The following is a 22,612-nucleotide window of genomic DNA, read 5'->3' on the forward strand; positions in this document are numbered from 1 at the left end:
TGATCTCTCAGTTACTACAGTAGGAACAGTCAACTTCTTCATCAATGATTGTAGATTTATTTTTTCTCTTTAGTTCCATCATTTTATATTTTTGTATTTTCGAGTTCTGTTTTTAGTTGCATATACATTTCTGATGTGTCTTCCTAATGAAATGACCTGTTTATCATTATGATATTATGAAATGTTCTTTATCTCTGGTAATACCTTTTATCATGAAATCTTTTTTTCTGATATTAATATAGCTACTCAAGCTTTCTTATGCTTAATGTTTTCACGGAATATATTTTTCCATCCTTTTACTTTCAATCTATTTATGTCTTTATTTTGAAACTACATCTCTTATAGACACCATAAAGTTCAATCTTACTTTTTGATTTACTCTAACAACCTCTACTTTTTAATAGTTGTTTAGTCCATTAACATTTAATGTAATTTCTCACATGATTGGATTCCTCTCTGCCATTTTATTTTCTTTTTGTTCCCTCTTTTACCTCTTAGTTCCCCCTTTCTTGCCTTCTTTTGGATTATTATATTATCTATATTTTACTCCATTATATTTATTTAATGTTTACTATTTTAATATACCTATTGATGTTTTAGCTCTTTAATTTTTATGGTTGCTCTAAAGGTTGCAATATATATTTTTTTGCTTTTGTTATAAATTCTACAAGAAAATGTTATTTTTTGCTTTAAACAGTGCTGTGAGTTTTAAAGAAAGAGAAGAAGAAATATATATTCTTTTATATTTACATAGTCACCATTTCAAATGACCTTCATTCTTTCCAGTAGATTACAGTTTCCATCCGATGTCATTTTTCTTCAGCCTAAATAACTTCCTTTCTATTTTATACAATGCAGTTTTGCTAGTGTTGAATATTCTGTTTTCATCTATATGAAAATATCTTTATTTTCCCTTTAATTTTGAAGGATATTTTCTCTGGCTTTAGAATTCTGGTTGACTAGTATTTTTTCCCTTCAGCACTTTAAAGATGTTATTCCATTGTCTTATCATGTGGCCTCCATTGTTTGTCATGACAAGTGACTATAATTTGTATTATTGTTCCCTAATATGTAAAGTGTCATTTTTTTTTCTCTTGTTGCTCTTAATATTTCCTCTTTGTCCTTGGATTTTAGCAGTTTTTGATAATGGCCCTAGATGTGGTTGTCTTTGTAGCCTACTTGGAGTTTTCTTAGCTTCTTGTATCTGTAAGTTTATAGGTTCTCCCAATTATTTCTTCATAATTTTTTGCCCCACTCTCTGTCTCTCTTCTTTTCTTTTGGAACTCCAGTTATACATATGTTAGCTTAAATTTATCCACAGGTTTGTTCATTTTCTTCCAGTTTTTTTTCTCTCTGTTCTTCATATTTGATAATTTCTATTGTTCAGACTTCAAGTTTATTGTTCAACCTTCTAACACCTCCAGTGTTAAGCTGACCTAGTAAATTTTCCATTTCAAATACTGTATTTCTCAGTTCTAGAATTTCCACTTAGTTTTTTTTTTTGGAATAGTTTTCATTTCTTTGTTGAGATTTCCTATCCACTCAACCTTAAATCCTTGAAAATATTTATAACTCTTCTAAAATCCCTTTTCTGCTAATTCCAATGGCTTGATTATCCTGGGGGTTAGTTTCTTTTGACTGCTCTTCCTCATGACTGTGGGTCACATTTCTTGTTTCTTTGCAAGTCAAGTGATTTTTTTTTTGAATAAGCTAATACATGGGAAAGCTCTTTTTTTAAAAAATATTTATTTATTTAATTGGTTGTGTCAGGTCTTAGTTGCACAGGCGGGCTCCTTAGTTGCGGCTCGCCGGCTCCAGTTGCGGCATGCATGTGGGATCTAGTTCCCGGACCAGGGCTCGAACCTGGGCCCCCTGCATTGGGAGCACAGTGTCTTAACCACTGCATCACCAGGGAAGTCCCACAAGTCAAGTGATTTTTGATGTATACTGGATGTTTGTGGATGTAAGTTATAGATTCTCTGAATTCTGTTAACTTTACCTGAGGAACGTTGTTGTTTTTTTCCCCTTGTAGGTAGTTAACTTGCTAGACTCAAACTCCAAACTCTGCCTCCTCCACAGCAGGCGACAGCTACAGTTGCTTGCTTCTTTTAGCTTTCCAACTGTTGCTTTTCACTGAGAATCTTGGCTCCTGTTCTGTGTAAGCACACACAAGTCAACCAAGGATTTGTAGGATCCTCTTCTGTTACTTTCTCACTTCTGCTGGGAGCTCTTCTTTCTCTCGTCCTACCCCCGCTTCCCCCGTCCCCGCCCCCCTCCTGCCGCCAACTCCACTTTCCAGCTTCTCTGTCAGACTCAGACTCTGTCTTTGACTCCTCAAGCCACAAAGAGGTTGGCTTTCTGGGTGAAGTTCTGCCATTTTGTTTCACAAGGATTGAGGCATGCCGTAAGGCAAAAAATAAACCAAAACAAAACCATAAAGCTGCAAATTTAACCCCATGCAATTCACTTCTTTCAGTGATCAACTTTTGTCTTGTTCGTACCTGATTTTTGTTGCTCTTCAGTGCCTTAAAATACTTTATAATTGTTATCTATTGAAGAGTTAATCCAATATAAGCTACTCCACTATTATTAGAAGTGGAACCATTTAGAAATTGGTTTTGTTTTTATCCAGTCTTTTAACTGGCAAGTTTAATTCATATAAGTTCATTGCAGATATTAATATTTTTGTATTTACTCTTGCTATTTCATTCTTAGCTTCCTCTTTTTGTTTTTTCAAATTGTTTTATAAGCTATGTATGGGTTGGCCCCAAAATTCGTGTTTCTATTCTTTTTGTGGTCACCTTGGCATTTTACCACATTTTTTATATATAACTTAAAGACTAAAGTACAGGTATATGTTGTCTACCTCTATGCAATGTAAAAGGACTCTGGAACACTTCAACTCTGATCCTTTCCCCCAACTTATATGCTGGTATTCTCCAGAATTTTGGTTCTCTGTGTGTGTAAATGTGTATGTAATGCACACAAAAATTGTACAAACATCTCACAAAGCAGGTGACCATCTTTCAGGTTAAAAAAAAACAGAATATTGCCAGTGTATTGATTTCCTAGGGCTCCTCAACTAAGTACTACAAACTAGGTGGTTTAAAACAACAGAAATTGTCTGACAGTTCTAAAGTTTAGACATCTAAGGTCAAGCTGTTGGTAGGGTCGTTGTCCCACACACAGCTTCTGATTGTTAATGGCAATTGTAGGCATTCCTTGGCTTTTAGATGCATCCATCCCTCTAATCTGCCTCCATCATCATGGAGCCATCTTCTACCTATGTGTCTATCTTCACATAGCATTTTCTTCCAATAAGGACACCAGTCATATTGAATTAGGGCTCACCCTAGCGACCTCATCTTAACTTATTTACACCCACAAAGACCCTATTTCCAAATTAGGTCACATTCATAGGTACCAGGGGTAAGGACATATCTTTTTTGGGGGGGGCACAATTCAACCCATAACAACTAGTACCCTAGAAGCATCCCCCTCATTTAATTTTAATTAATTAAAATACAAATAGCCACATATAGTCAGTGGCCATCATACTGGACAGCACAGGCATAGTCTATATTCTTTTGGGTCTGCATGCCTTCAAGTCAACATTGTTTTACAGATTCATCTGATTGTTAGCATATAACTTTGGTTCATTTCCAATACCTCTATAATAACTTTACACATATATCACAACTCATGTATTATTTATAGACATTTGGTTGGCTGTTACAAGTAATTCCCACACTTCTGGGAGTGTATACTGAGGCGGGGACTTGCTGACATTCAGCTTTAGTAGGTTATGCCAAGTTTTTTTTCCAAAGTGGTTGTTCCAATTTCTTTCCAGTACTGAATGTGAGTTCCTGTTGATCTACTGATACATCTTCACTAATCATTCAATTATTGGCCTTTTTAATTTTAGCTAGTGATGGTCATTTCTTTGTGGTTTGAGTTTACATTTTTCTGAAGAGTAATGTTTATTGACCATTTTCACATCTTTTGCCAGTGCCTTTCCAGATTTCTTGACAGTTTTCTTTTGGATGATCTTTTTTTTTTTTTTTTAATTTATTTATTTTTTGGCTGTGTTGTGTCTTCGTTGCTGTGCGCAGGCTTTCTCTAGTTGTGGCGAGCGGGGGCTACTCTTTGTTGCAGTGCATGGGCTTCTCATTGTGGTGGCTTCTCTTGTTGCTGAGCACAGGCTCTAGAGCGCAGGCTCAGTAGTTGTGGCTCATGGGCTTAGTTGCTCCGCGGCATGTGGGATCTTCCCGGACCAGGGCTCGAACCCATGTCCCCTGCATTGGCAGGCGGATTCTTAACCACTGCGCCACCAGGGAAGCCCTGGATGATCTTTTTATTGATTTTTCTAGGTTGAAAATCTTTTAGTTCTTTCTGGGTACAAGCAAGATCCATGTATTGCAAATATTTTCTCTCACACTATGTCTTGTCTTTTTACTCACTTAATGGTGCTTTTGATGGATAAAAGTAATTTTAATACATTCCAAAGTACGATTCTTTTTCATAATGTTTTTTGAATCCTATTTAATTAATCTTTCCCTACACTAAGGTCATGAAGATATTCCCATGTGTTATCTTCTAGAAGCTTTGTTGTTTTGCCTTTCACGATTATATAGTAAATATACAGTAAATCTGAAATGTGTTTTTGTATATTCCATAAGGTAGAGGTAAATTTTATTTTTTTTTCCATATGGCCTACCAATTGACCATTTGTTAAGAATATCATCTTTCCCCACCTTTCTGCAGTACCACCTTTGTCATCAATCAAGTTTCCATATATGCATGAGTCTGTTTCTGAGCTGTCTATGCTGTTCCTTTGATGTGTTCATCTGTCCTTACACTGGTACCACACTCTTAATTACTGTAACTTTGTAATAAGTTTTCATAAAAATAAATCTTGTCACCTTTTTCTTCTTCGCTAAGAGCATCTTGGCTTTTCTGCGTACTTCTTCATCCCTTTGAATTCATCTTAGGGCAAATCACTGACCCAGAATCTAGCTTTAACTTAATACAGTGTAGAGTAGCTTGTAGCGTTTTAAATTGCCAACTATATAACACTAGTGCCCCAGCTCAGAGGAAGATGCGGCTATATCTTAGAAGAATTACCTGTGTCTGTGGACCAAGTAGGCTCTGGGAGACCGTGGACTGGACAGGATGAGATAAATCTGGTGTGAGAAGCTACTGAAGGCCAAGGAACTGACACCTAGTTCCACCCTCTTGGACCTTAACATCATTCTTGGGAAATGGAGAAAAAGACCTGTGAACACAAGAATGTCAGTCTTGTTCACCGTTGTATTCTGTGCCTGGTATACAGTGGGCATTCAATAAATACTTGTTCAGTGAGTGCATATGTGTATATGCTTCTCAGAGGACATTATATAGCCGTGAGTTTGACTCTTTGCCTTAGATACTAGAAAGCTTAAAACTAAAATTTTAATAGCCTTTGAGATTTTGCCATTTCATGGTTTTGGCTTTCTATTTCTGCTTTAAGTCTTATATGCATTACCTCAAATCTTTTTGGAAATACGTACTCATTTTCCACGTTGAGTCTGGTGATTACCTGTTAGTGATTCTAGAAGTTTGTTGACTTTCTACATCCCTAAATGGAAATTACTTACAAGTTTCTTAGCATAATTAAGCTCAGATATATTATAATTCAGTTTGAGATTATATCCAGATTCTCATATTTCAAAATAGTCTTATTTTATGATGAAGAAACTGCCAAGTTACCCTCAGTTTTTCCAATTTGTATTTCCTTTCCTTCCTGAAAATACAGATGTAGTTGATGAGACTTACATAAAGCACATCTTTATTAGTTTTCTGCCCTAAATATCAAAATTCTATGTTTTTTAATGCAGATGTGGAATTAGAAGAAGCGATTAGAAGAAGTCTTGAGGAAATGTAATTAAAGATATTACCACACAACATCAAGTGGCCTTGAAGAGACTCAGGATAATGAATTCTTGAGTTTGTTTTCTAAAGGAGATCAGAAATCTACTAGTACAAATGTATTTGAAAACTTTTTTTTGCTTTCATATGTTCAAAATCTGATATTGCTTTGTATTTTTGTGCTATTTTGCAAATATGTATAGAGGAATAAAATACATGTTAATGCAAATACAAATCATGTATTCTAATATAGGTGTCATGTTTCCCAGTTAACTTTGAATTCATATATTTACATTACAAGAATTAAAAATTAGAAAAGCCCTTGACTATTGTTTATATGTTTCCCAAATAGAATTGGTTCTTTAATTTTATTTGTACTGTACAGATGATTCTAGTTTATTTTTTTAGGAGTGAAAATGAATGTAAATAAAGCTGTCATAGCTCACTTTTTCTGTAAATTCTACTTCTCATGCGGCACTAATATATAATACCTTTGAGATCTTTGTTTATGATTATTGGGAGAGAGTAATGGAAACTGATCATGGAAAGAGATGAAAAATTTTATCAGCAGTGTTCTTTGTGGGTTTCACTCATATGTATATCCCTGCTTTAATTAGAGCTGCATATTGCTGGAATAAAAAAAAAATTTTCTTTGAAAGTAGTAGAAAGAAACTTTTGCCATTCCTTTTACCTGCTTAGACTTTTATGTGACTTGTATTATCTACTGTTTAAAGGGAATGATGTAAAAAATATTTGCATAGAATTAGGCATATTTTTAATAATATTAGTCCTTTTATATATATATTTGTGTAAACATAGTATTCTTCAGAAAATAACGTTGAAAGTCTACTCAGGAGTAATCTTCCTTAACCCTTTAAAATTTTTATTTCATATGGAGGTATCTTCATTTTAGTTATTCATTAAAATGTCAGTTTCCTACAGTTGGTATTAAATACTTAATTTTTAAATGTTGAGGCCACATTGTGAATAATAAAAAACGTTACCTAATTAGGAGACTAAGAAGGGGCTTGTAGTACAATCTTTGTGTATATGCTTCATGTTATTTGACCCAGAAACGTCATCCCTAAAAATTTCGAGTAGTAATTACTTACCAAACTTAAAATTTTCTGTAAATATAAATTTTTCTTTAAGACAGAAAAAAAAATATATCATGGCTAGAACTTTGGTCTTTCTCTGCAACTAGATAGTTTAGTGTGAAATAGTATTACTGTTTTTTTTTTATTATTATCATATAGTCTTTTCAATCCACATTGGAAACCAATTTGTGTTTTTATTTCTTAAGCTGTCAGTTCTGTCCTACCTGCTTGCATTTTTTTTTTTAAGTACACATCATAGCTTGAGAATGTACTAGTCATTTTTCCAAAGTATTTTTAATTTGTTTGTTAGAGTAGTTAAGGCGTTGGGTGGTAGTCATGGAGCCGGACCGTAAAGACATCTGCCGGAGCTTGCTCAGTAGTGAGGAGCAGAAAGGGTGTCAGAAAGAAGAGCGGTCCAGCAGATGTAGGGGAGGTGCCACACACAGGTGGGATGCAGCCTGTGTTCTATTAGGACGCTTGTGTGGTGTCTATGGTCAAGAGTAACCGAGGCTTTTCATATGACGGGAAAGGGATAATTCATCATGATCCTTTAAATAAGGTAACTGGGTTGTCTAATGTTTTAATTAATAATTGTCACTGATTCTATTTCTACTTATTAAGCAATTAAAAATCACTTTTAAATTACTTCATAATTTGAACTTAATTTAGACACGAGGAGGAGAGGTAGTCTGGATGTTACAGAAAGTTATGGGGAATATTATCAAGAGTAAATGTTTCTAACATTGACAATGATGCTTGCCTGTTTGTTTTTATTCATTTTTTATTTTATTGTGGTTTTTTTTCTTTTAAAAAGTTTTTGTTGTGATTCCTTATTTTTATACCTGAATAACAACTTTTGTCGAAGCAATGATGGATAACATAATGTTTATTTTAAAAAGGATATGTAGATAATGTACTGATAGTATCTGGTTGGTGGTATCATTGATTGTCTTAAATAAAAATATCTCGGTTAAGAAGCTTTTTTTTTCTTTTTGGATGCTTGGTATCCTACCAGACCAGCCCTTTCTCCTACTCCTTGTCCCCCTGACGACCTGGCCCTCCACTCTGGCCTCTCCCAAGAACAAGGTACAGGGACTGCTCTGGACACCGTTGGGCAAGTGCAGCTGGGAGACTCAATCGGCTGGGCCTCAATTTAAAGAGCTTTTTTTCCCATCATTTTCTTTTAAATTTCTTTGAAACAATTCATTTATTCATTCACTCACAAAGTATTTATTGAGTACTTACCATGTGGCTGTTCTAAGCACTTGAGATACACCAGTGAGTGAAACAAAGCCTACACCTCTCTGGAGCACAGCTGGGGGAGAGATGACAAGATGGGGAAGGAAAACAGGGAAGGGAAAGATAGTATGGGGGTGGGGCGAGGCGGGAGTGCTTGCTATTTGTAATAGGGAGGTCAGGGTCTTTCTGGTGAACTTGAGCAGAGACCTGAAGGCGAGAGAGTGAGCCAAGCAAATGTGTATGGGGAGGAGCTGTAGGTGGAGGTGAAAAGTCTGGAAGTGAGCTTGCTACATCCATGGAAAAGCAAGAAGGCTAGTATAGGCGAGTGAGCGGGATGAGCTCAGAGAGCAATAGGAGACGGAATCCTTTGAGGCCTCTTCTGAAGACCTTGGCTTTTACCCATTTCACAAATGAGGGGCCGCTGAAGGTTTCTGAGAAGTGGTGTGATGTGCCTTATTTAGAAGGATGACTGTAGCTGCTGTGCTGAGCATAGACCTGAGAGCAGAAGCAGGAAGACCAGGTGGGAGGGTATTGCGGTGATGCAGGAGAGAAGTGATGCTGGCCGAGACCTGAGTAGGGGAGTGGGGACAGGCAAGTGGGAGTGGGCCTGGGTGTTCTCTGAAGGTGGAGCCCACTGGGTCCAGGGTGTGAGAGAAAGAGAGTCCAACACGTTTCCAAAGCTACGTGATAGACTTTCAGACCATTCACAAAATGTCTAAAGATTCCAGGTGTCATGATAGGGCAAAACATTTAATGAGGTCAGATAATCTCCTACAGCAAAAGTTTATTAGTATTTAGAGTTCAGAGGAATTGGGATCCAGCCTTAAAGGCCTCATCTCTGTTCAAGTATTTCAATGGCTTTGACCTCAGATTAAAGGTTGTGATGCAGCTTTAAACTGTTATTATCTCCATTTCAGGTGTCCTGTACATTCTCATCCTTGGAGGCAGAGAGCTATAATGAGATGGGAGCAAAGCGCAAGTATTTACGTCGATACATCTTTGTACTCCCGGCCCCATTCCACTCACTGACCTTATAGTGTCTGACCAAGTGGTCTAGTGCGTCTTTTCATAACTGGAGATTTAAATAAGTGGGGTGTGAAACGGCCTTAAATAATAATTATTTCACTCAAATTCCAACCAATAACTTTTTTTTAAACATGTGTGGGTGCTTTACCAAAATTCCTTTCTTAATCATCTTTTCTTTTGGTTTAATTTATTTATTTATTTTGGCTTGCCCCCGGTCTTAGTTGCAGCAGGCGGGATCTTTCTTGCAGCATGCGGACTCTTAGTTGCGGCATGCATGGGGATCTAGTTACCCCACCAGGTGTCAAACCCGGGCCCCCTGCACTGGGATCACAGAGTCTTACCCACTGGACCACCAGGGAAGTCCCAACCAGTAACATTTTAATAGAAAAGAAAGTCATTTAAAATGCCTTCATGGAGAGCGGGTGTAAAAAAAGAGGTTCAGCTTGGTCCCTACATCTATCAGCTTCAGTTGTGGCCTCCAGGCTCCCTTGTTCTCATCTCGGCAAGTGCCCAGGAGCCGCGGTTGCATGAAGGGCCCTTTCCACCCCAGCACAGCCCAAGCCCGCTCCCCTTGGAGCCCCTGCGGGGCGGGGGCCGGGGGCGCGGGCTCCGCCTCGGGCGGTGTTCGGGGCGGAGACGCGTCCCGCGCCCAGCAAGGCCTCCGCGCCGCGCCACCCTCAAGGCCGCCCGCGCCCGGACAGAGCAGCGGCCGGCTCTCGTGCACCCGCGCCTGGTTCCCGGTTCCCCGGTTCGCGGGCGGCGCGTCAGAGGAGGCGGGTGGAGCGCGGGGAAGGCAAGTGCTCTCGGGCCGCCCGCGGACGCCGATGGCTCAGCGAGGATCAGCGCCAAGGCCAACGAGGGCCGTTTCTGCCGCTCCTCGTCCATGGCCGACCGCTCCAGCCGCCTGCTGGAGAGCCTGGACCAGCTGGAGCTCAGGTGCGCGGGCCGGCCCTCCGAGCCTGCGGAGGGCGCGCGGGGACCGAGAGCAGGGAGCGCGCGGGCAGCGTGGAGCGGCTGGCAGGGGAGCTGGGCAGCCCCAGGCCCCGCGGAGGGCCGCGCTGGGTCGGCGGGTCCCTTCACAGGAGCGGCCGTGTTCTGGGTCAGCGGCCCCGCACGCTCCGGCGGCCACGCTCCTTCGCGGCTCCAGACCCGAGCGCCGGGAGCGTGAGAACCGAGAAGGGAAGTTACGGGTACGTTACTCGACATGGGGCTGTGACACTGCGGGTCCGCAGAGCTCCTGGAACGTTCCGTTGGGGGCCAGGTGTTCCGGCCCAGTCTTTTCCCATAGTGTATTTTTAGGACAGGCGGCAGTTCAATGGTCCCCGTTGTGAATGACTGTATCTCTTTGCAAAATATAAAAAATCCATCTGATCCCAGGACGGGAGAGGAGCAGGACACGTGTCCCCTCACCCTGCCACTTTCAGCCCGGGTGTGGTGTGTGTGGCGGGGGTGGGGTGGGGGGCTCCTTCTCCAGGTCGCCGCTCACACCTTCCAAATGCTGGTCTCTGGCCCGAGTAACACGAGTCAGTTTTCCCTTCTTAACTAATGACGGTGTTATTAAGTAATCAGTGTGTCCATTGCGATAAAAACACGTGCAAGGTGAGAGTCTGAGTTGTTCTACTAGGGGAAGGGGGGGGGGCGGTCCCGGCCGCTGAAGGTCCCGGGAATTGACTTTAGAGAAGGACCCGCGCACTCAGAGGGCGTGGCATTTGGGTGACAGGTTACTGCTGACCAGGAGGAGCAGATGTCTCCCTTAATGGTTTGAGTGTTTTTCTGAGTTTGGGAAGATTGCAAGAATGTGTTCCTAAGATTTTTTCTGAAAATCTCTCCGAGTGCCTGTTTTGCCGGTTTTCCCAGAGCTCTGAGTGTCTCATTCCTGCTCTTCTCCTGAATTCTTTCAGGCTGTGCTGTCAATTCCTGTAGAACCGGGCACCACCGGGCACTCCTTAGTGCAAATGTAGTGGCTGGCTTGTATGGAATTCCTAAATAATTCTAAGAAATTGGGAAATACTTTTTTTTCCTTTAACAGTGAATGAAAACTTGTATGTACTTCCTGTAACTGTTTATGTCACTAAAGTTACTGTGTAAGTTGTGTGCACGTGTAGTTACAGGAAAAATCATATTGAGGCGCCAACAAACTCCCTGAAACCACAAGGAATTTTTTTCGCATAGTTTTCACCAGGTTCTGGGTGAGCAAGGGAGTACGTAAGACAAAAATTTAAGAAGCATTGCATATATGTCTTTATCTCCCTGGATTAATATACCAAAACAAGGGGTCTGTTTGCCAATAAAGTACATTAATAACCAAGTGAATAATTTATTATCATTTATTAATACATATGTTTAAATTGTCATTTATTATTATATATGTGTTTATTATTATTATTATTATCATCATGGGAAGAAACGATGTCTTCTCAGAAAATAAGCTCTCCACCACCATGATTTCATGGAGAGTAACAGAGGGGTCCTGCTTGGAATGAGGCAGATGGAACAAGCTGGACCAGATGGAGCAAAACTAGAGCTCCTGAGTGTCCCTGGGAAGATTATGATTTCTTTTTATGTAGCAGCGAAACAAGTGCCTCAGCGTCTCCTCCAGTCTTCAGAACTTTGAGGGCATGTTCTCAACCATTTCAGGGGTCTCTCTCCCCTAGTTAGAAAGAAAGGATGTTTTCTTAAAGGAACAGGTGGGACGCTGCCCCTCCTTTCTTCAAGCTGATGCACTGTCCTCAAACCTGGTGCCTCACGTAGGGTAGGTACAGAAGCAGTCAGGTACTCATCTTTAAAAGGAGGCCTCTGGTTTTGAATATTATTCTAATGCTTCATTAATGTAAAGTGAATTCTGATTACCATGTGCAAGTGATTAAATAGTAACTTGCTGAATTAACCCTTGAGCTAAGAAGATTAATATGTGTCTAATTGTTCATTTAGGGCCTTTTCTAGTAATTTAGACTTTGTGAGCTTTGTTTCTTCCTTATTAAAAAAAAAAGTGATGCCGGGCCTTCCCTGGTGGCGCAGTGGTTAAGAATCCACCTGCCAATGCAGGGGACACGGGTTCGAGCCCTGGTCCAGGAAGATCCCACATGCCGCGGAGCAGCTAAGCCTGTGTGCCACAACTACTGAAGCCCATGCACCTAGAGCCCATGCTCTGCAACAGGAGAAGCCACCGCAATGAGAAGCCCGCGCACCGCAAAGAAGAGTAGCCCCCGCTCGCCACAACTAGAGAAAGCCTGTGCACAGCAACAAAGACCCAACGCAGCCAAAAAAAAAAAATAAATAAATAAATAAATAAAATTTAAAAAAAAGAAACTATTGATAGAATCATGCCTATAAGATCAAGTTTAAAAAGAAAATGTGACATTCATGTGTCATCTTATCTAATAGTTTAATTTCATATTGAGGATGGCAGGGTACTAAGTAGGGTGAAAATTACAGGCTGTACCTAGAAGCTGGTGTTTACTGTTCCCCCACTGTACTAGTTTTGTCAATTGTGGCAGAACTTTTTCCATATGAAACTGAAAATAGAATTATGCTCAGTGCTTTATGACCTGCCTTGTGAACTGGTGTCCATGGTGTTTAAAGTGCTTTCAGGTGTTTGGCAGCATCTGACAAATCATTAAAGAAACTCCATTTGTTTCTATATGTTAGCACGACACTAGCCTTTCTTTTTAGACGCCGGCTCACCTCCTTTTTTGCTTCCTCCTAAAAGGTGATGCCTTTCTCCCGGTTTTCATGACCAGTTCAAATGGTGTCTGATTTTTCCATTCGTCAGTGGCTCTAAACACTTTGCTTATGATTGTTAACTAATTTAACAGTGATCATAATTCATAAATGATACCCACTAACAGTTATTTAGTTAATGAGCGCTGACCCTGCAGGCCCTGTGCCTTTGTGGAAATTACCGTCACCTCTGTTCTTCAGGCAGGAAATTGAGGCTTGAGAAGTTAAATGACCCGTCCAAGGTCACACAGCTGGAACCCAGGAAGACTGGCTGTAGAGCTTAATACTTTATGCCTGAATTTTCTTAAAGTATGTCATATTTCAAAAATGTAGGAATAGTATATGATTTTACTGAAAGAGGTGAAAATTCCACTTAGATTGGTGTCCCTGAGTCCCTGATCTCAGGGACTATTGAACACCTGCTCTGTGCAGTGTGTTGAGTGGCCCCTGAAGGCTCTGGGTGGTGGTGAAGATGCTTGGGACGTGGGGTGTGGAGAACAGCCGAGGGGAATGAGAGGACTGGGAGACTAGCTGTTCACAGATGTCCCCAAACTCGTCCTATTGTGGCTCCCTCCCCCGCCATCAGCCAGTCACCATGGCTTCCATGGCAGCCAAGGAATGAAGGATGGGGCAAGGGCGGATGTGGTCATTTAGCTGACAGTTTCACTGCACCAACGTCCCAGGAGCCACAAGACAAGATGGCGCCATAGTTAATATTGTATAAGAGCCTGTATTTTAAAAGATCACTGCTTGTAGACATTGTCATGTGAATCTTCCAAAACCCTCTGAGGCAGGAGGAGGACGTATGTTCCCTCCTTTAGAAGCGAGCGAATCCAGTCCAGAGGGACTGAGTGGCCGGTCTGAGGCCATCCTGCTCATGAGTAGCTCCTGACACTAAAGCCTAGACCCTTTTTTACACCAGAGTGTCTCAGTAGTGAATGTAATTTATCATTTTGGTGATGATTAGGGAGCCCTTCAAAATCTTAACCTTGCCTAAAATATAAGTGATCTTTGTAGTATTCTTTCTTCTTCCCCTCCCCTCTCCTGCCCTCCCCTGCCCTCCCCTGCCCTCCCCTCCCCTCTCCTCCCCTCCCGTCCCCTCCCCTCTCCTCTCCATGTTGGGTCTTCGTTGCCATGCGTGGGATTTCTCTGGTTGCAGCGAGCAGGGTCTACTCTTTGTTGCTGTGCGCGGGCTTCTTGTTGCGGTGGCTTCTCTAGTTGCGGAGCACAGGCTCTAGGCGCGCGGGCTCAATAGTTGTGGCTTGCGGGCTCTGGCGCGCAGGCTCAGTAGTTGTGGCGCCCGGGCTTAATTGTTCCGCGGCATGTGGGATCTTCCCGGACCAGGGCTCGAACCCGTGTCTTCTGCATTGGAGACCACTGTGCCACCAGGGAAGTCCCTGTAGTATTCTTTTGATACAAGAATTTTGAATAAGAAACAGGACTATGATTTTAAGAACCTGTTTTAGAAGTAATTTCTTTGAAATAAGTCCATTTGCCATTTCCCCTTTTGATGAAAGCACAATTTCTTGTTATTTACAAGCCTGAGTTCATAATGGTAAGCATGTAATAACGACCAGGAAGCTAGCATTCAAGGCACCAGTTCTGGGCATGGACTGCATGCAGTGGTCCCTCAGTGTCTGCAGGGATTGGTTCCAGGGTCCGTGGGGTACCAGAAGCCACAGATGCTCAAATCTTTTCTATAAAATGGTGTAGGAGTTGGCCATCCATATCCATGGGTACTGCATCTCTATTAACTCATAGCTTGTTTAGTCAACGCTGTCAGTCACTGTGTTAAACTCTACCTGCTTTACTTCATTCAGTCACACCCACCGTCTCATTATCCCCATTTTGTAAATGAGGAAACTGAGGCAAAGAGAATGTAAGTAACTACTCGAGGTCACTCAGCTAGTAAGTGGCAGCAGCTCTGGCTTGAGTGGCAGGACTGAGGCCCTTGCAGTCCCTGCACATGGCACAGAGCACGTGCCGGGGTGGCTGGCCTGGGAGACCACCTCCCAGCACCATGTCCCTTGGTCCCAGGCTGCCATCTCCGGGCCCCGGGGACCAGCCAAGGATGCGTGCGCTCCACATTTGTCCTCGCAGGAACATTCTGAGCACAGGTTCTGTTAAAGCTTAGCTGTGATTTCATGCAGAGAGTTTTCCAGGAGCACAGCCCGGGCCAGCCTTACCGTGAGGATCAGTTCTTTCCCAATTTGGACATGTAGCTCTTGCAGGATCTGCTGGTAAAAACAGAGCTGCCCCCCTCTGCCAAGGAGTGTTGTCAAGCGATGTGTTAAGAATGTGAAGGATAAAGTGAGATGGTCCAACACGCCTCTGAACAGAGTTCCAGGAGAAATCACAGAAGGGCAGGTGGAAAATATTTGAAGGTTTAATGGCTAACAGTTTTCTAGAACTAATGTAGACAAAAAGATGTGTATATGAATTGAATTTAAGGAGACCAATAGCTGATAAATATGACTTAAGCAAACTAAGTAGAGAAGTAGGTTCAGCTTTTTAAAAGAAAAAACTAAGCATGTGATGTCCATACACTAGACAGATGTACAGTATTGATGACCTCAAGGGAGGGGAAGGAGGAAGTTGCTAAGGAGACAGTTCCTGCCAGAAGGATTGGGTTTTGAAAAAGGATCACTCAGTAGACGTGGGCCAGGGATAAGGAATGTTCAGGAAGCGGGGGACAGAAGATGAAAGGGCCAAGATGCCAAAAAACCCCTGGGAATCTTTACATCCTGAAGGATGAAATTTTACCTTTGCTATGAAATGAAAAAGGTTTACATAAAATCATATATAAGAAGTTCTATAAAAGATGAAATCTGTTTTTCACAGGGAAAATGCCCTGGCAGTTTCTAGCCTTGTGGGACAAAAAATAAAAGTTCCATCTAATTGCCTCTATATTTGGTCTCATTTAATGAAAAAATATCTTCTTTATATGACAGATTTATTATATTTTTTTCTAGAGGGTCTCCTTTCAAACCATTTTCTTGTTAACAACTTCATGAACTTACTAGTATAACTTATTATCATAAATGGAGTGTTCTTCTTTAGAGTAACAATTCTCTCTTTATCATCTTACATTTGAATATAAACTCAGGAGTGCTGGAAAATTAATCTCTTCTTTCAGCATCATCTCATTTACCAATCAAATGACTCATCTGTGCCATTTAAATACTAGAGTCACGTTTGTGTTTTTGCACAAATGTTTCTTGTTAGTGACAACCTGACCACTTTCATGTGTCCCGGGCCCTGAGAGTCTGCTTGTGTGAAATGTGTAAGCACATAATGAATGGGGCTGGAAGGCAGCCTGATGCTGTGTGTTTACTATTTTATAGAATATTGGTTTTGATTGTGTTTTCCAGCCAAATTTGTCACATAAGATTCTTACGAGCTCTTTGCTTCTACTGGCTCTTATAAACACAGAGTCCAACAATGTATTTAGTATCTTGAGAATCGAGACCCTGTGACTGTACAGTGTGTCGGTGCTATTTTGGGGGATAACAGGTGGGTGCCTGTAGGGGAAAAGGCGCGTGTGTGGTTGGGGTGAGGGCCTCCTCCTGTGGCAGGAACACATGCTAGAACACATGCCCAGGAAGAGAGAAGGGATTAGATCTCCTTGTGATCTGTGTTTCCAAGAGCATCTGAGTACTGGAGGTAGGTCTGTCACTATTTATTTTGCAACAGTTGGCAACTTATCTAGTTGTGGTGTAATAAAACAAGAGGGGCTTCCCTGGTGGCGCAGTGGTTAAGAATCCACCTGCCAATGCAGGGGACATGGGTTCGAGCCCTAATCCGGGAAGATCCCACATGCCGCGAAGCAACTAAGCCTGTGTGCCACAATTGCTGAGCCTGCGCTCTAGAGCCCGTGAGCCACAACTACTGAGCCCACGTGCCACAACTACTGAAGCCCACGCACCTAGAGCCCGTGCTCCACAACAAGAGAAGCCACCGCAATGAGAAGCCCACACTGCAACGAAGAGTAGCCCCCGCTCGCTGCAACTACAGAAAACCCGGGCAGCAATGAAGACCCAACACAGCCAAAAAATAAATAAATAAATAAATGTTTTAAAAAAAAAAAAATTCAAGACTGGATGCTACATTTAAAAAAAAAAAACAAAAAAAAACCCAAGAAAGTGCCCTGGAAACAGCACTTTAAACACACAGGATTTTGTTTTCTTTCACTCTCATAATTACACAGCCTCGTTCTTTAGTCACTGGTTGTGTTCGTGCGTGTGTAGTAAGTGCATGTGTGTATAGTTGCGGGGTTATCAGGGCTTTACACCAAAAACCTACAGAAGCGTTCTCTTTAAATTCGGGAAAAGACAAAGATGCCCTCTCTTAGCGCCACTGTTTAATATAGCACAGGAGGACTTTAGTCAGTGCTATAAAGAAAGAAAAATAGGAGCTGATAGGATTGAAAAGGAAGAGATGAGAATTTTCATTTTTTGTAGATGAAATGATCATCAATCCAGAAGAACTAATAGAAATTAAAAAACCATTAAAAATGAATAAGTGTAAATGAAGGTTGCCAGTTATGACATGAACCTACCAAAAACAGCATTTCTCTAATTAACAATAGCCAACTATAAAATGTAGTATATATGTAAATATATTATTCACAATAGTAACAATATCCAAAATATTCAAAACACTTAAAAGAGTCTGTAAGACTACCATCAAGAATACTTCAAAACTCTAATAAAGAATGTAGAGGAGGGTCTGGATGAAGGAGACACCCTTGGAGGAACTGACAATGTTCTAAAGGTGTCTAATTTATTCCAGTTTTTTGAGAAACCCAATAAACTTACTTTAGAGTTTATGGAGGGATAAAAGTCGAAATAGCTATGTTATTTTTAAAGGTTAGAGGACTGGGGACTTCCCTGGTGGTGCAGTGGTTAAGAATCTGCCTGCCAATGCAGGGGACATGGGTTCGAGCCCTAGCCCGGGAAGATCCCATGTGCCACGGAGCAACTAAGCCCGTGCGCCACAACTACTGAGCCTGCGCTCTAGAGCCCACGAGCCACAACTACTGAGCCCATGTGCCACAACTACTGAAGCCCGCGCGCCTACAGCCTGTGCTCCGCAACAAGAGAAGCCACCGCAGTGAGAAGCCTGCGCACTGCAACCAAGAGTAGCCCCCGCTCACCACAACTAGAGAAAGCCCACGCTCAGCAATGAAGACCCAACGCAGCCAAAAATAAAAAAAAAAAGATTAGAGGACTGGTCTACCAGATACTAAGGCATATCACAAACAAAGCTGGTGCTATTTTTAAGAAATGGGTGTTGGTGTAAGAACAGTCAAAATACTACTGGATGGAATAGAGATTTCAGAGGCAATCTACAAATCATTGAGGGAAAGATGGATTTGGGGTGCATAATGTTGGGGAAAATGGTTAAATCCTTACCTAACCATATACAGAGGTGGATTCTAGATGAATTACGACATAAGTATGAGAAAAGTGAAACAATCAAGTTAATAGAAGGAGATGTAGGAAAGTATGTCCTGACCTAGGGATGGGAGGACCCTGAAACAAAACTTCACAGCATGAGTCAAGGTAAAACAAAACCAAGAAAAGATGGATCTTTTTACTTTTCACTTCAAAATAAGGCTCTCTGTTCAGTGAAGGACCTCCCAGACACAGATCATATAGGATAGGATGGGAGAAGATGGTCACAGTGTCTGTCACCAAATCACCAAGAGGACAGTAACCCCAGTTTAAAAAAGAAAAAATAGGCAAAGGTCGTGAACAAGCTCACAAGGATACAAAGAGATGTCCAAAATTATTAGCAATGAAAGAAGTGCAGATTAAGTACTGACATATCACTTGTTAGCCTGGCAAGAGATGGTTAGAAAGTTGGGAGATGCTGAGTGCTCGTAGGGCTGTTGGGACACAGGGACTCCTGGTCCAGCCATTCTGGAGAACAATCCAGGGTGGAGTCAGATGACAGTCCACACACCCTGTGTCTCAGCCGTTCCACGCTGGGATGGATCCTCTTATCAGGGCCATAAGGGGAAGGGTACTCGTGGACGCGTTGTGAGCGGAAGCTGGGGGACAGAGCATGTCTCCGCTAGGCCAGGGAGGGCAGATCAGGTGAGGGACACGGGAACCTGGTGATTCATAATAAAGTATGCTGCTGAGTGAAGAAAGAAACAGTGAGATATAAATAAATTGAAAATAGACAAGTACATGAGTACAGATTTTTTTTGTAAAAATGAATACAAATAGATAGACACTAAATAGAATGATTGCCCTGTGAGTGGGGAGGAAACTGGAAGCCACAGAGCAAGTGGATTAAAAAGAAAAAAATTACAGAATAAAAAATAAAAAGGAATACGTTTTCGGAAAGTGTTCCTTCCTAATCGTCGTTACACTTGAGCTGGACTGAGCAGTGGAGAGATGAGGAAGATGCAGCTTCCCTCCAGTAACTGTCCTGTCCCCCGCACTCCGCAGGGTGGAGGCTCTTCGGGAAGCGGCCACGGCTGTGGAGCAGGAGAAGGAGGTCCTCCTGGAGATGATCCACAGCATCCAGAACAGCCAGGACATGCGGCAGATCAGCGACGGTGAGGGCCCCTCCCGGGGCCGAGGGGGGCGGCGGGGGTGCCGCAGAGCCGCTCCTCCAGCCCAGCAGAGACGGGCCAGGCAGGATGTGACAGCAGAGGAAACGGGCACAAGGTCGGCAGCAGAGAAGACAAAAGGAGATGAATGGAGGTGTAACGTAAAGAGGGGAAGGGGAGAAAGGCAGAGAACACAGATCATGGACCCACTAAACCCGGTTCCACAGGAGGGCCGGGTGGCCTGATGCTCTGCACCAGCGGGCGGTGCTCCTGCTAACCGGGCTCCCCTGGGGCCGCACAGGACCGGCCTGTGGGCCGAGCAGCTGGTGCGGTCAAGTGTGCATCCAGGCCCAGACCCACACTCACACATCCTCAGAGGGGTCAAGATCTAGTCTGTCTCTTCACTGTCCTGGCCATAGAGCAGTGAATTGGGAAGGAGGTTACAGAGCAGGACAGGTTGCTGATTTCCATATAAATAGTGAAATGATAACCCAGCACCCTCTTCATGCTGGCCAAGACTCAGACTGAATTACTGGCCTGAATTAGTCTGGAGGGGATGAAGTCAGTGCCTCATTTTGAGGCCAGCTTTTCCTCCAGTGTCATGGCTTTTTTTCAGCCAGAATCGGGGCATTGTATTCTGATACACACACAGAATGTGAGGCCCCAAAATATGCCTCTCTGGCCTAAGGATTATTCCGAACTGACTATTTTTGAGAAACTGCAGACACAGGAGGAGGAGCTCTGAAAACAAAAGAAGTCACCGTTTTGTAAGGGAAATTTACATTTACATTTTGTAAAGGAAATCATTTGTAAGGGTGTCTCCCTCTCTACCAGGAAGAGGAGGATGACTAAATTACAAGAAACCTTCACCAGTGGAGAAGGCACCTACTGAATCTACATAAGAACCTTACCTTTGTCTATTGTGCCTTTTCTGGGAACCTCCAGAACTTGCCTCCCTCCCTCCTCACCTTCTCTAGCTGAGGGTATTTTGGGTGGAGGCTGGGCCATCTCAGGGAGTTACTCAGTTTCCCTGGGGATCTCCCATGTATACATGGGGTATACATGTCAATAAGCTTCTGGGTTTTTTTCTTGTTAATCTGTCTTATTACAGGAGGGTCTCAGCCAAAAGCTCAGAAAGGTAAAGGGAAAGTTATCTCCCTCCTCTAATGCACATCCTCATGTAGATCCAGGACATCCAATCTCCTGCTCTAACCAGCACAAAGCCCCAGTTACAGACGCACACCTGCCCCAGCTTCTGCAGACATGACAACCGCAGAGTCATCTGGTGTCCAATCTGATACTCTTTATAAATTAATCTTACTGCTGTAGTTTTAACTTTTTTCTTTAAGAAATTCATAGGTGCTCACAGAATAGATTCAGCCACACAAAAATGCCTTAGTGTTCTTGACATAGATGCGTGTATGTCTCATATTGACTGATATTTCAAACTTTTCATGATTAGGAGAAAGAGAAGAATTAAATCTGACTGCAAACCGTCTGATGGGACGAACCCTGACTGTGGAAGTTTCAGTAGAAACAATTAGGAACCCCCAGCAGCAGGAGTCCCTCAAGCACGCCACCAGGGTCATTGACGAGGTGGTCAGTAAGTTTCTGGATGATCTGGGAAACGCCAAGAGTCACCTGATGTCGCTGTACAGCGCGTGTTCCTCCGAGGTGCCTGCGGGGCCGGTGGATCAGAAGTTCCAGTCCATCGTGATTGGCTGTGCTCTCGAGGATCAGAAGAAAATTAAGAGAAGACTAGAGACCCTGCTTAGGAACATTGAAAACTCTGACAAGGCCATCAAGCTGCTGGAGCATTCTAAAGGGGCTGCTTCCAAAACCCTGCTACAAAACACTGAAAGCAGATTCAACTAGTGTTCCAACCGAAGAGCCCTTATAAATAATCACATAAAAATGATAACGTACTATCTTAAGTGATAACTAGTTCTGTTTGTTAGACATAACAACTCATTTGATACTGATAGTTGTTTCCGATGAGGAAAATATCTGTGTTGTTAGTTTGTGAATAACAATTAAAACTAGAAATATTTTGATTACCTTTCAAGAAGTTTTTAGATTGAATTCTTGTCTTGTACTAGGATCTAGCACCTCATATATATATATATCTATATTTTACTATTCTGTGGATGAACACTTAGTATGTGGGGGAAATAAGTGCTCGGCTAGGGGTAAAAGCATCACGGTTCTCTCCTGGGCTTTGTCTGCAAAGACACACGGGCACACACTGACCACGCATCTGCTGTGAGCCAAGCAGTGAGTTTGGAATTATGGAAGGGAACCTTCCCTGTGTCTTCTCTTTCATTCAGCAGGTTTTTTAGACATCTATATCAAATTATTTTGAACTTAAACATTTATGCATCTCATAATCCGAATGTTATTTCTTGATAACACGTGAAAACATGACATAAAATGTGAGAAACTTCACCTCTAATTTTACCACTCTGAACTGTATACGGTATATCCACTTCATCTTTTTCCAAATGCATCATTTCTTTAAATTTTTAATCATTACAGAAATACAATGTTGTAACTTGCCTTTAAAAGGAAAAATTAAATACTGTTTTAAAGTCTGCTTTTAATTCTCAACTTAAGAACCTCTATTCCATGTAGTTGTACAATTTACCCATTCCCCTTACTGGACATTTAGGTTGTTTCCAGTTTGTTGCTTATTACTGCAACATACTTGTGTACGTAGAGCTTTTTCCTTCTTTCCTTTGTTTTTGATTTTCTTTGTATAAATAATTCCCAGCAATGGGTTTTACTGGGTCAAAGGGTATATACATTTTCATGGCCTGATATGTTTCCAAAGTTTTTTTGTATAAGAGTTATATCAATTTATACCGTCTTAAATAATTAAAAAGTAGCTGTTTCACTGAGAGCTTTTCAGCATTGAGCATTTTTTTCTAATATTAAATATGAAATACCTTAATTTAGATTGCATTTTGTTCACTAACAAGGTTGACCAGTGTATTGATTGATTATTCTTTTATCTGTGATAAATGCAGCAACTATAGAACACTTTTATTTGTTCAAAATA

At 41.8% G+C, this 22,612-nt stretch overlaps 2 protein-coding genes across 2 annotated transcripts in view; both read left to right on the forward strand.

Moving 5' to 3' along the window:
- The window catches only part of ZNF451 (zinc finger protein 451), an 86,316-nt gene extending 78,348 nt beyond the window's left edge, over positions 1–7,968 (forward strand). Inside the window, exon 15 of the mRNA XM_036867733.1 lies at positions 5,877–7,968. Coding sequence (XP_036723628.1) covers positions 5,877–5,923 — 47 coding nt within the window. The 3' untranslated portion in view covers positions 5,924–7,968. The remainder of the gene's footprint in view (positions 1–5,876) is intronic.
- Positions 7,341–22,463, forward strand: BAG2 (BAG cochaperone 2). The gene is made up of 4 exons (XM_036870158.1): positions 7,341–7,428; positions 9,752–10,205; positions 19,451–19,560; positions 21,017–22,463. The coding sequence occupies exons 1-4, from the start codon at positions 7,341–7,343 to the stop codon at positions 21,427–21,429; spliced, it is 1,065 nt and encodes a 354-aa protein (XP_036726053.1). The 3' UTR covers positions 21,430–22,463.
- Positions 22,464–22,612: the final 149 nt, after the last annotated feature.

The sequence above is a fragment of the Balaenoptera musculus genome, chromosome 11 (genome assembly GCF_009873245.2).
Source record: "Balaenoptera musculus isolate JJ_BM4_2016_0621 chromosome 11, mBalMus1.pri.v3, whole genome shotgun sequence".
NCBI classification, from domain to species: domain Eukaryota; kingdom Metazoa; phylum Chordata; class Mammalia; order Artiodactyla; family Balaenopteridae; genus Balaenoptera; species Balaenoptera musculus.

Coding starts and splice junctions, on each gene's coding strand:
- BAG2 (XM_036870158.1), top strand. CDS start 7,341: ATGGAGCCGGACCGTAAAGACATCTGCCGGAGCTTGCTCAGTAGTGAG. Junction 7,429..9,751: donor AGAAGAGCGGTCCAGCAGAT/GTAGGGGAGGTG, acceptor TGTGGCCTCCAG/GCTCCCTTGTTCTCATCTCG. Junction 19,561..21,016: donor CATGCGGCAGATCAGCGACG/GTGAGGGCCCCT, acceptor TTTCATGATTAG/GAGAAAGAGAAGAATTAAAT.